This window comes from Brassica oleracea, chromosome C5 (assembly GCF_000695525.1).
Source record: "Brassica oleracea var. oleracea cultivar TO1000 chromosome C5, BOL, whole genome shotgun sequence".
NCBI lineage: Eukaryota > Viridiplantae > Streptophyta > Magnoliopsida > Brassicales > Brassicaceae > Brassica > Brassica oleracea.
In genome coordinates, this window is record NC_027752.1 from 43197450 (window position 1) to 43208178 (window position 10729).

The window sequence follows — 10729 nt, forward strand, 5'->3', positions numbered from 1 at the left end:
CATTTATGAATCGTAAAGAACATGATATTTGACTTTAAACTTAACCGAAAATAATTATATAAATTTTCAAATCGATATCTGTCAGCATTTATGTTAATTTTGTAATAAAAAGTCTTGTTGCAAAAAAGAATCATATTGTATATTGTATGAAAGGATCCAAATAATAAATAATGGTATTACATGTAATTAGTCTAGGCAAAAAAGGATTATTTAATAAAGGTTGTGAGAATGATTTTCATGATGACACATAAGTAATGAAATTTTGGTTAATCACACATGGGGATAAGCTTAATTGTTAATAATGCTCCTCAAATAATAAAAAAGAGATTCATTGTATTGGATTAGTTAGACCTCATATTTTTATTTAGAATTCAAGAGTTTTCCATAATTTGGTTGAATATTGGTATTATTCTATGGATTTTGATTTTGAGCAAGGATCTGACTGGTTCAAACGCAGCGGTTGCGGTTGCGGGAGTTTGCAGATGCGGGTGGTTGCGGCTTCTAGCGGTTTTAAGAGATTTGTACGACTGGTTCTGCGGTTAAAAATTGGTGCGTTTGCAGGATATTTATGACTAGTTAACTATCAAATACAACAGCGGTTAAATAATAAATTAATAATATTTACATTTTATTTAATTATAAAATATCAAAAATCATAATATTATAATAAATATCAAAATTATATTTAGAAATTTATATTTTTAATTTTTTTTAAAATTATAGAAAATATTTTTATTTTAAAATTTTATAATAGTAATTAAATATAATAGATATATTTTAGTATTTTTATAATTCCAATTTTAAATTTTTATTGAATATTTTTATTTTTGTATTTATATGTTTTTTTTTAAAGAAAAAGAATATCTTTCCGCAACCGCAAACGCTAGTTGGAACCAGCTTTTGATTTTAAGAGGTTCAGAGCGGTTTGAAGCGATTTGTACCGATTTGTATGATTATTCCGAAACGCTGTCAACCGCTACCAACCGTAATAACTGCGTTTGCGGATGGTAGCGGAAAAACCAATGATGCCCTAAGTCGGATGTTGCATCCTTTCCCCCTTCCTTGTCTCGAGAGACAGGTAATAGTTTGATGCAGATACACAGTTGACCAATTGTAAATAAACAAATGTACTCATAATAAATTAATTATAGATTGAATCATATATGGAGATCATGTGCAGAAAATATACTTTAAGACTAGAAAATAGCTGAAATGGTGTCCCATGATCAGGCCATAACCAATTTAGTATGAAAGTATATTATTTTTGGAATATTGTTGGTAAATAGTTCTCAAAATATTATTAGTAAATAGATTTGATTTGAATATTTTATTCATTTTCAGGGATTACTGCATGGGATGATAGGTAAGAATCAAATGGAGTATATACATTGAATATCCTCTGTTTTACATATGGATTCTTTTTCGAGTTGTCAAAAAGAAAAGATTTTTTTTTTGTTTTCACATATATTAAGAAGATATATTATTATTATTATTATTATTTTATCTCAAATCAATCATTTATGTGATTTTCAATTTTCAGTAAAACTAAACTAATAATTCAATGAATTTATATGTATTTAAATAATATTATCATTAAAATAATAACCTTTTTATAAAAACTTACATGAAACAAATCTTTTAAGCATTTATCTTAATAAAACGAAAATACTTGTTTAAATGCTAATCAGGGAAAACAAGAATAATCCAATGTTTTTATAATTTATGATTAAAGATAGACAGAGGACAAAGTTTTTTTTTTTTTGCAACTTTTTTGAGGACAAAAGTTAATATGTAAATGTATATTATTTTTTCAGTGTGTGATATTTTTTTTGTTCAACATTTTTTCGGCGTGTGATTAAATTTGGAAATTTTCTTGTTCTACCTGATCTACTTTGTAATTGGTAGATCAATGTAACCTTGTACTAAATTAAGATCCACACCTTACACGGGATAAACATTATATATATAAATTATTTTATGTATTATATGTTCATACATATTATGAAATAATAAATATATATTGAATAATTAAAAGTCAGTAACTATTACATATATAATTAAATTGGTGCGAACGTATAAATCAATTTTATTATTCCAAACAATTTTTTAAAAAATTTGATAGAATATGTAATTAAATTTAAATGATATTAACATACATAATATATTTTTAATATTAATGTCTATTAAATGATGCTTTCTACTCGTATGTTTTTTTTGATCATGTGTATCTTTAGTAGCAAAAATTTTAAATTACTAATAACAAAATTTTCATTTTGCGATTAATAATTTTAGTAATTTATAGTTTAAAAAAAAATTTATCAATGTTAGTTCAAAACTTTTATCAAAAAAAATTATTCAAAGTAAATTTTGAAATTAAAATATTTATTTATTCAATATGGTTTATAGTTTAATTTAGAATGATATATATACATATATATTTTAAATCTTAATGATTAATTAAATTAAACTTTTATTTATATGATTTTGTAATCATTTGTATTTTGTCATAAAAAAATTTTAAACCATGAATCGCAAATTTTGAATGTGAGATTTTTAACAGTTTTAGTAATTTATAGTAGTTTTTTAAAATTCAAAATATAACATATAAAGAAAAATCTAAAATTTTATAATATGGTTATTGTGTTTTTTTTTAATTATTTTAATAGTTTAGAATTAAACAAATTTGATAGAAGATACATTATTTTTTTATCAGATCTTTATTATTCAAAATCATTAATTGGCATATATACTTTAGCCACATTAGACAATTCTGTAATCTTTATTTAAGGAAATAATAAATGACATTAATAATGAATTATGATTAGTTTGATAAAAAGGTTATTATATAATTAGATGGACCAACATATTTCTCTAATAATTATAAGAATCATTTTAGTGATGACACGTGACTACAAAAATAAGTTGTAATATATAGGGGATTAATGTAAAAACAAAAGAACCTCTGCTCGTCGAATTCTGTGAATTGTTCAAAAATAAGATGCTTGGATGTTTTCTAATTGTTAAATAGTTACACTTACATTTAAAATAGGGAAGAAGTACATAGATAATATAGAAAACTACAACAAAGTCGATAATGCCAACCCTAGTCAAATTAATTACTTCAATTTTTAAATAATGTTGAAGGGCCGTACCAAATATAAGCTTTTTAGCTGAAAGACGGACAATATCTGGAAAGTGTTTGATCGGTCGGAACCCAGAAAAGAGGAAAATTAAATTTCTGATTTTGAATCTTTTTGAGTTCAGTGATGGATGGTAGAGATAAAGCTAGCGAGGAAGAACAACATGGCGTCTATCTCCAACCTCCACCGCAAAGGGTAAGACTTTTCCTTTGAATCTGTTACTTCTCTCCGTTTTAATTTTTTCAGGTGAATTTGATGTTATGGGTACGTTTAGGGTTTAGGGTTTAAGGTTTTGACTCTGTTTATGAAAAGGTTAGGCTTTGAAATGATCGAAGCTGGTGTTGCAGGATGGAGACTCAGAGGAAGAGCTATCACAAGGCAGAGACCTTCGGGTGTTGGATTTGCTACCAACAACAACACCACCTGAAGATACTGGAGATGATCTGTTGAGTTATAACACATCCTTAACATCAAGCCCTGTTGCTAAAAGAGTAAACTTTTCTACATTATCCAGCCCTAGAGTCGGTCCATCTCTCAGTCCTTCCTCTTCTAGAAACTTTACTAATAATAGCCTCAAGAATCTCATCCCAAAGCCAAACAAGATCAATGAGGTGGATATCGAGAAAGCTGCGGGTTTGGCCTTGGCTTCCTCAGGCAGAGACAGGTCATCATGGAGTCTCTCTAATATTTTTACTCCAAGGAGGAACAAAACTGAGTCCTTGCCTGTAACCCCTATAGTTCACTCCAACCCTGGGTCCACGCACGGTGGATACGTGGCTGATCCGGTTACTTCCATTGTGAGTTTCTTGATTGGTCGATTCATTTAGGTTACCATGTGAATTATACTCTGGTTTGTGCTGTTATCTCGTTGGAGAGAGTATGTATATAACAGTTTAAGTAATGTACTTTGCTTGTAAGATAAGTTTAGCTTCTGTTTTACTCAAGATTTTGGAGGCTCTAGACGATTTAATATAGATTTCAATAGTTTAGAAGCCTAGATTTTTATTTTTATTTTACAAATTTGGGAGTCTATGTATATATATATTTTTTTTCAAAAATCTGGGGAGGGGGTATGAGACAAATGTTTCATCTGGTTTTACTTACTAGAATTCAATTTTAAATGTTTTATCTTCAACAGAAGAAGGGTTCTCCACTGCCTTTTCACCGATCACGCTCTGTTCCAGCATTCAACAAAGATGGAAGTCTAAGGCAGTCAGGTGTTTTCCGAGTCATTCCCACTCCAAACATGTCGCCAACTAGAAGTCTTTATAAACGTAACGGTCAGTTATTTGTTTTATTTTTCCATTTGATGTTTACAAGCAAAGATTTTTATCCTTATAATAAGGATAAATGTTTCAGACACGGGCGTTGATGGAGGAGAAGATGTTCCCGAGGAAGAAGCCGTGTGCAGAATCTGCTTGGTCGAATTAGGAGAAGATTCAGAAGCCTTCAAGATGGAGTGTATGTGTAGAGGTGAACTAGCTCTTGCACACAAAGAATGTACAATCAAATGGTTCACCATCAAAGGAAACAGAACTTGTGATGTGTGCAAGCAAGAGGTTCAGAATCTCCCCGTGACCCTTCTCCGCATGCAGGATTCTCAGGGTGGAGCTGCCGAGGCTTCTCACTACAGTGTGTGGCAGGATGTTCCAGTTCTTGTCATTGTAAGCATGCTTGCATACTTCTGTTTCCTCGAGCAGCTTCTGGTAATTAATATTTAGTGAGTTTTTTTTTTTGTATTAGCACGGTTCTATGTACCAATAGATTTTCTAACATCTCCTTGTCTTAAAAATCATTTTTTGCAGCATACTAAAATGAAATCCAGCGCCATTGCAATAGCTTTACCGTTCTCTTGTATTCTTGGTCTTCTTGCCTCGATGACTTCAACAACAATGGGTAAGAGTCTCTTACACTAACCAGTTTGACATAAAAAGAATTACTCAAATTATCAGTTATAATTTATTACTGTGCAGTGGAGAAGCAATATGTTTGGATTTACGGCACAGTTCAGTTCGGTTTTATAGTTTGTTTCTCTCACATTTTCTTCGAATTGGTGAGAGTCTTTATCTCTCAAGAACAGAACAAGACACTGCTTCTTTTTCTGTCTCTTAAGTTTTTGTTGGTTTTGTTTGTGCAGGTGCACATGCAGCCGGTTGTGTCAATTGTCTTGGCCACATTGGTTGGGTTCGGACTCACAATGAGCGGCACAACTGGTCTAGTTGAGTTTTTGAAATGGAGGAGAAGGCAGAGGACAGCTGAACCTCCAAGCAGTAGTCAGGAGGATCCACCACCAGTTCAGACAGATCAGAGCATCTCTGTATCATGAAACTGAAACCAAAGAATACTCTGATCAGTAGCAGTGTATGGTATCGAATCAAACCATTTCGAGTCTAGCTTTCTGGACATGTGGATTAAGTAATGATACTTTGGAAGAGTTTTAAAGGCTTGCATTTTGGGTGCTCTCTTTTTCTTCTGTGTGAATGTGAGTGTAGATAGTCTGGTGTGCTCCAAAAGGGTACTTTCTTTGTACAAAAATAATTATGAGATCCAATATAAAAGCTTATTGGCCCCTTTTTAGCTTTTCAATAGTGAATTACATGTGTCAAAATCTCCAAGTTAATAGTTCTCTTTGTTGTGGGTCTTTCTTGACATTCTCATACACAAGCAGATACAGCATAAAGCAAATGACTAGCTTTACGGCACATTGACAGGGGCAACGAATGAATAGAATTACATATATTTGGTAAATTTAGTAAGGTTATATATATTCATCATGTAATGGACATGAACAACATGGAAACAACTCAATAGAAGAAACAACTTGAACAGTCTTGACACTTGGAAGAAACTCTCGTTGAAAGATCACACAAATACCACCAGAAACAAGCACAGACATTGACTCGGGTAAGAAACTTTAATAGCATATATGGCAAGAGAGAGTAGTGATGGGTCCTTTCTTGTTCATCTCGTTACTTGAGTACACTGCAGTGGACAAAGGTTTTGTTTCGTTACAGGAAGCACTTTTTTTCAATATAGTCTCTTTTGTTTGTGTGTATAAGAAACTTACTTGTACAAGTATGCAGCGATACCCAGAACAATACACAGCAACACAATATCGATGCAGAAGTTCCTGCTTGACCTCAGCTGCAGTAAGAAAACGCAATGCTTTGTTTATGTTAGGAATCAAGAACATGTGTATTGAGAAAAAAAAAAGGTTCCAAACTCAAAATCACCTGGTTCACAGTATCTTTGAGTCTAACATTGGTGTTCTTAAGATCCGAGGTTGCTCTGTCCACCTGTGAGCGAGCTCAGAAAGTTAATTCAGATTATACAACTGAGAAAATTCAGAAGAAAGGAAACGTCGTCTACCTTTGAGTCGATTTCATCCATCAAAGGAACTTGACGGTCCAGCTCCTGCAGGTATCAGCTCAAAAAGTGAATAAGGGAAGTCTGTTATAAGAGATGTAGTTGAAGAAACTCACCTCGTTCATATCAGATGCCATGTTCTTCAAAGCATCTAACCCTTCGGAGATCATGTCCAGACCTTGGTCCTGTTAAATAACTCAAGTATACAAAGTCATATAGACACCACAAGAGCTTAACTGAACAAAAGTGTAGAATGCAACACCACTAGCCTGTTTAATTTTCCGCATCTCAAACTCCTGTCGGAACTGGCTGGATTCATGCGACTCTTGAAAGTAGTCATCATCAAAACGCCCATCTAATATCCACAATAGAGATGACTTAGTAGTGATCTTGAACTTCAGGTTGCTCAAAATAAGAATAAACAGTTCAAATAGATACACAATAAGGAACAAAGCTAGTTGGGTTTTGAATCACCTGAATCAAACTTGATATCAGGACGAGAGGTTGCAGAGGGAGCCCAAGCACTACTAGTGCTTTTAGTACCACCCGCTGTCCCATCAGGTATAGCTTCAATCCTCGCCGGAAGCGCAAGTACCAAATCGTTTCTCGCAGCAAGCTCTTCAGTCGTAAGGCCCTTAACCTAAAACAGTGTATAGTTTGCCACCGAGTTTACACAAAGTTAATCCTTCAGACATGATGTAGTCAATCTCAGTCAATAACTACCATCCTCTAAACATGATTTTAAGCTATCTTTACAAGCTTTTATGAAATTCAAACAAGAATCATATAATATAAGCTCAAACAGCAATGTAGGTGATCCATGAAGAGAAGAGGAAGCTAACCCTCTTGACAGCAAGTCTCTGCAACTTGGGAACTTCCTCGGCCAATCTAGCCTTGGTCCTGCGGATCTCAGCGTTCATCGCAACAGCTGAAGCTCTGTTCTTCTCCTTGGTAACAATCTCAGCTTTCTGCAAAAAAAAATAAAATCGAAACCACATTAACAATCTCAAATTCGAACATAGGGGCAAATCAAATTCTATTCTATGACCACAAAGCACAAAGCTTTTGAATCGGAACAGGAAAGAGGGACGATTACCTCGAGAGCTGTCTCGATTTGAGTCTCGAAAGCTCCGTAGAGGCGAGCGAAAGCATCGTCGCCGGAGATGTTGGACTCACGCTGCTTGTCGACGTCGTACTTGTCGTACTTCTTACAGATCGTGTCAACTCTGGTTAGAATGTCGATCACTGTCATCTTCTCTCGCCAAGAAACTTCCGGATCTAAAGGACAGAGAGTCTCTCTGATTCGAAGACTTCTCTAGTTTGTGTCCGAAAAGTTTGGTTCGGCGACGAAAGAGAGAAACTTAACAGCCTGGAGGAATATTTATGAATCACCACTCTTACTTTTGTTTATTTATACATTGACCCCTAATAGTTTTTTCTGGAGACAAAAGAATCCTATTTTCGAAGGGGTATTTGTTTGTCAAGGGACTTGAATGGTATGTGAAGTAAACCTTGAGCCCTATATTGAAAATAAATTAGATTTATTACCAAACTAATCCCGTGGACTAGAAGAGGTGGGTGGTGGTGAATCTCTATTTATGAATTGCTGAATCTTTAAGACAAAGAAAGAAAATTATAGTCGTACAACTGTCTCCGGCAACTGGTGTTTGATCTCTCGGAGCTTCTCCAAGCGCAGCCATGGCCGATGAATTCTCTGTAAGATCTAATCCTCTCTCTCTCTCTCTCTGTGTTTTAGTTTGTCTACTTGTGTTTCCTTGTTCGAACACTTAGATCAAATCTCTCCTTAGCTCACGATGATGAATCGTTAGATCTGCATTTCTCTCTACCAAGATTCTGCTTTTTTTTAGTCTTATGATACACTCCTGTACCTGGCTCGTGATGCATGATAATCTTATGAGGTGCTTTGGGGTCTGATCTTCTTGGTTCATGCATTGATGTTTCTGTTCTACGATTAATGATTGTAACACTGCTTAATTAGCACATTCAAAACTTGTTCTTCTTGTTTCATATACGAAGCTTTGTCTTTAATTCAGAACTTGGTTCTTTTGAGAATTTCATGCCTGCCTTTTGAGTTATGTTATGTCTGAGGACTTTGGTCACTTTCTCATATTGATCTTGCCAAAGGATGTCATAGCGTTTGTAATGGTTCAACGGTTTCATGGTTTTCAGTTGTTGATTTTTGCCTCTTTTTTTTTTTTTTTACTGTACCAAACTCTTGCAGTAATGTCATGACCATTGATAGTATACGACTAGGTGATTTGTCTGACTTTTGTATTGTAGGTTGAAAATGAACTTCCAGTAAAATGAGACATGTTTTCATCTGTATATATCTTGCAAAGTCTGGAACTTTCTCTTTTTTTTTTTTTTTTTTGTTATACCATAAAATCCGAAAAATGTATTAAGAATAAACATCTGTTTTATGTTCTGCCTTCACGCTTGATCTTGTCGTGTTCTTCTTGTATATCTTGCAAAGTCTGGAACTTTTTTTTTTTTTTTTTTTTTTTGTTATACCATAAAATCCGAAAAATGTATTAAGAATAAACATCTGTTTTATGTTCTGCCTTCACGCTTGATCTTGTCGTGTTCTTCTTGTATCTGTATTTCATTACCAAGTTGCTAAACAAAACTCAATGATAACAGGGAAAAATCGAGAGCAAAGGGCTGAACCCAGGACTGTTCGTCCTTCTCGTGATTGGAGGGTTGCTAGTGACGTTCCTTGTAGGAAACTTCATCCTCTACACATACGCTCAGAAGAATCTGCCTCCGAGGAAGAAGAAGCCGGTTTCCAAGAAGAAGATGAAGAAAGAGAAGCTGAAGCAAGGCGTTCAAGTTCCTGGCGAGTAGACTTTTGTTGTTTATGATTAGTTGTTATGATCCTTTCCATGATGACTCACTTTGCACTACTAGACATTATATGACTTTTTAGTTTTTAATGTTTCGTTATAAGCATGGTGTTTTCTCGAATTGGCAATGAATCCTCAACACTAGTATAAGCTTTGCTTAGATGATGTAATATTAAACTTAGATTATATTTTGCAATTAATCAGGAATGTCAACTCAGTCAGCAGTGACAAAATTGTTATAAGATAAACTTTGAAATGATCTTCCACCCTTGATCATCTATTCATTAAACACTATGATCATCTATTCATCAAAGCACTATGATCATCCATTCATTTACCAAATCAAGCACCATCTTTGATATTTTATGCATTGTTGTTCACTATAAATACCATCACTCATCTCACTCTTTTGTACACCATTACATCTTCTACTTCTTCCTTATAATAAACTTTATCCTTTATATTAAGTGTTATTTGTTTCCTACGGGTATTAAATTCTACTCTTATTTAAATTTTTCGATACTATAAATTATAAGTTATTTCATAACACGTTATCAGCACGATCACTCTGCGATTCGGTAAAATTTATTTGTATCATTTATACCCTGTTATAATGGTCGGTATACCGCCTCTACTATTATTTATATCATGTTATAATGGCCGGAATACCGCCTATATTATTTACTAGTAATTTAATTTATTTATTGGTCGGCCGAGCCGCCTTATATCCTGTTTATTATTTATTGGTCGGCTGAGCCGCCTTATATTCTGTTTATTATTAATTGGTCGGCCGAGCCGCCGTATAATTTATTTATTATTCTGCATTGATCAGCTGAGCCGTCGCATGATTTGTTGTCATATAACATAAATATTTCATTGTCATAATTTTTCACTTTTATGAAATTTTATAGATTTGATTGACCGTTTAATACGATATTTTCAGACTAATTTTTGGTGCACTCGATTTAACCCAACGGTCACAAAGAAAATTTTTCAAAAATTTCCCCTTTCTCCAACGGTCATGAACAGTAATTTTCATCTATAAATACAACTCATTTTCACTCCATTTCATCATCCAAAACATTTCATCTTCTCTCAAAAATTTCAAAATCGCTCTCCTCCGATTTTTCAAGAAAGATGATTCGCGCACTTTTGTTTTTATGTGCCATTTTTATTTGTGTTTCTATTTATGGTTTATTCGATGGAGAATTTACTCCGAGTGAATTTAAGATGAATATCGGTTTAATTTTATTTACATCGCTTCTCCTTGTAATTGCTTGTATGATTAATGTAAACGGTTTTTAAATTATGAAGTTCATAATAAATGGTTCATTTTAAAATTGCGAAATTCTAAAAAAA

At 33.4% G+C, this 10729-nt stretch overlaps 3 protein-coding genes across 3 annotated transcripts; 2 read left to right on the top strand and 1 right to left on the bottom strand.

Moving 5' to 3' along the window:
- Positions 1–3132: 3132 nt before the first annotated feature.
- On the top strand, positions 3133–5994 carry LOC106343121. The gene is made up of 7 exons (XM_013782254.1): positions 3133–3335; positions 3488–3937; positions 4279–4420; positions 4500–4846; positions 4946–5036; positions 5114–5193; positions 5278–5994. The coding sequence occupies exons 1-7, from the start codon at positions 3267–3269 to the stop codon at positions 5464–5466; spliced, it is 1368 nt and encodes a 455-aa protein (XP_013637708.1). The 5' UTR covers positions 3133–3266; the 3' UTR covers positions 5467–5994.
- Positions 5862–7864, bottom strand: LOC106343122 (syntaxin-71). Its single transcript, XM_013782256.1, has 9 exons — positions 7603–7864; positions 7349–7474; positions 6981–7146; positions 6776–6861; positions 6623–6691; positions 6510–6554; positions 6374–6436; positions 6208–6284; positions 5862–6122 (listed from the first exon to the last, which is right to left on the bottom strand). Exons 1-9 carry the CDS (start codon positions 7756–7758, stop codon positions 6110–6112), a joined length of 801 nt encoding a protein of 266 aa, XP_013637710.1. The 5' UTR covers positions 7759–7864; the 3' UTR covers positions 5862–6109.
- Positions 7865–8029: 165 nt separating this feature from the next.
- LOC106292975 (DNA-binding protein S1FA3) lies at positions 8030–9570 on the top strand. The gene is made up of 2 exons (XM_013728651.1): positions 8030–8222; positions 9168–9570. The coding sequence occupies exons 1-2, from the start codon at positions 8205–8207 to the stop codon at positions 9369–9371; spliced, it is 222 nt and encodes a 73-aa protein (XP_013584105.1). The 5' UTR covers positions 8030–8204; the 3' UTR covers positions 9372–9570.
- Positions 9571–10729: the final 1159 nt, after the last annotated feature.

Bases quoted from the DNA above. Each gene is read 5' to 3' on its own strand.
- LOC106343121 (XM_013782254.1), top strand. From the start codon at position 3,267: ATGGATGGTAGAGATAAAGCTAGCGAGGAAGAACAACATGGCGTCTAT. The intron at 4,421-4,499 runs GTCAGTTATTTG...TAAATGTTTCAG, and splicing joins AAGTCTTTATAAACGTAACG to ACACGGGCGTTGATGGAGGA. The intron at 5,037-5,113 runs GTAAGAGTCTCT...ATTACTGTGCAG, and splicing joins GATGACTTCAACAACAATGG to TGGAGAAGCAATATGTTTGG.
- LOC106343122 (XM_013782256.1), bottom strand. From the start codon at position 7,758: ATGACAGTGATCGACATTCTAACCAGAGTTGACACGATCTGTAAGAAG. The intron at 6,555-6,622 runs GTGAGTTTCTTC...TGATACCTGCAG, and splicing joins TGGCATCTGATATGAACGAG to GAGCTGGACCGTCAAGTTCC. The intron at 6,437-6,509 runs GTAGACGACGTT...GCTCGCTCACAG, and splicing joins TGGATGAAATCGACTCAAAG to GTGGACAGAGCAACCTCGGA.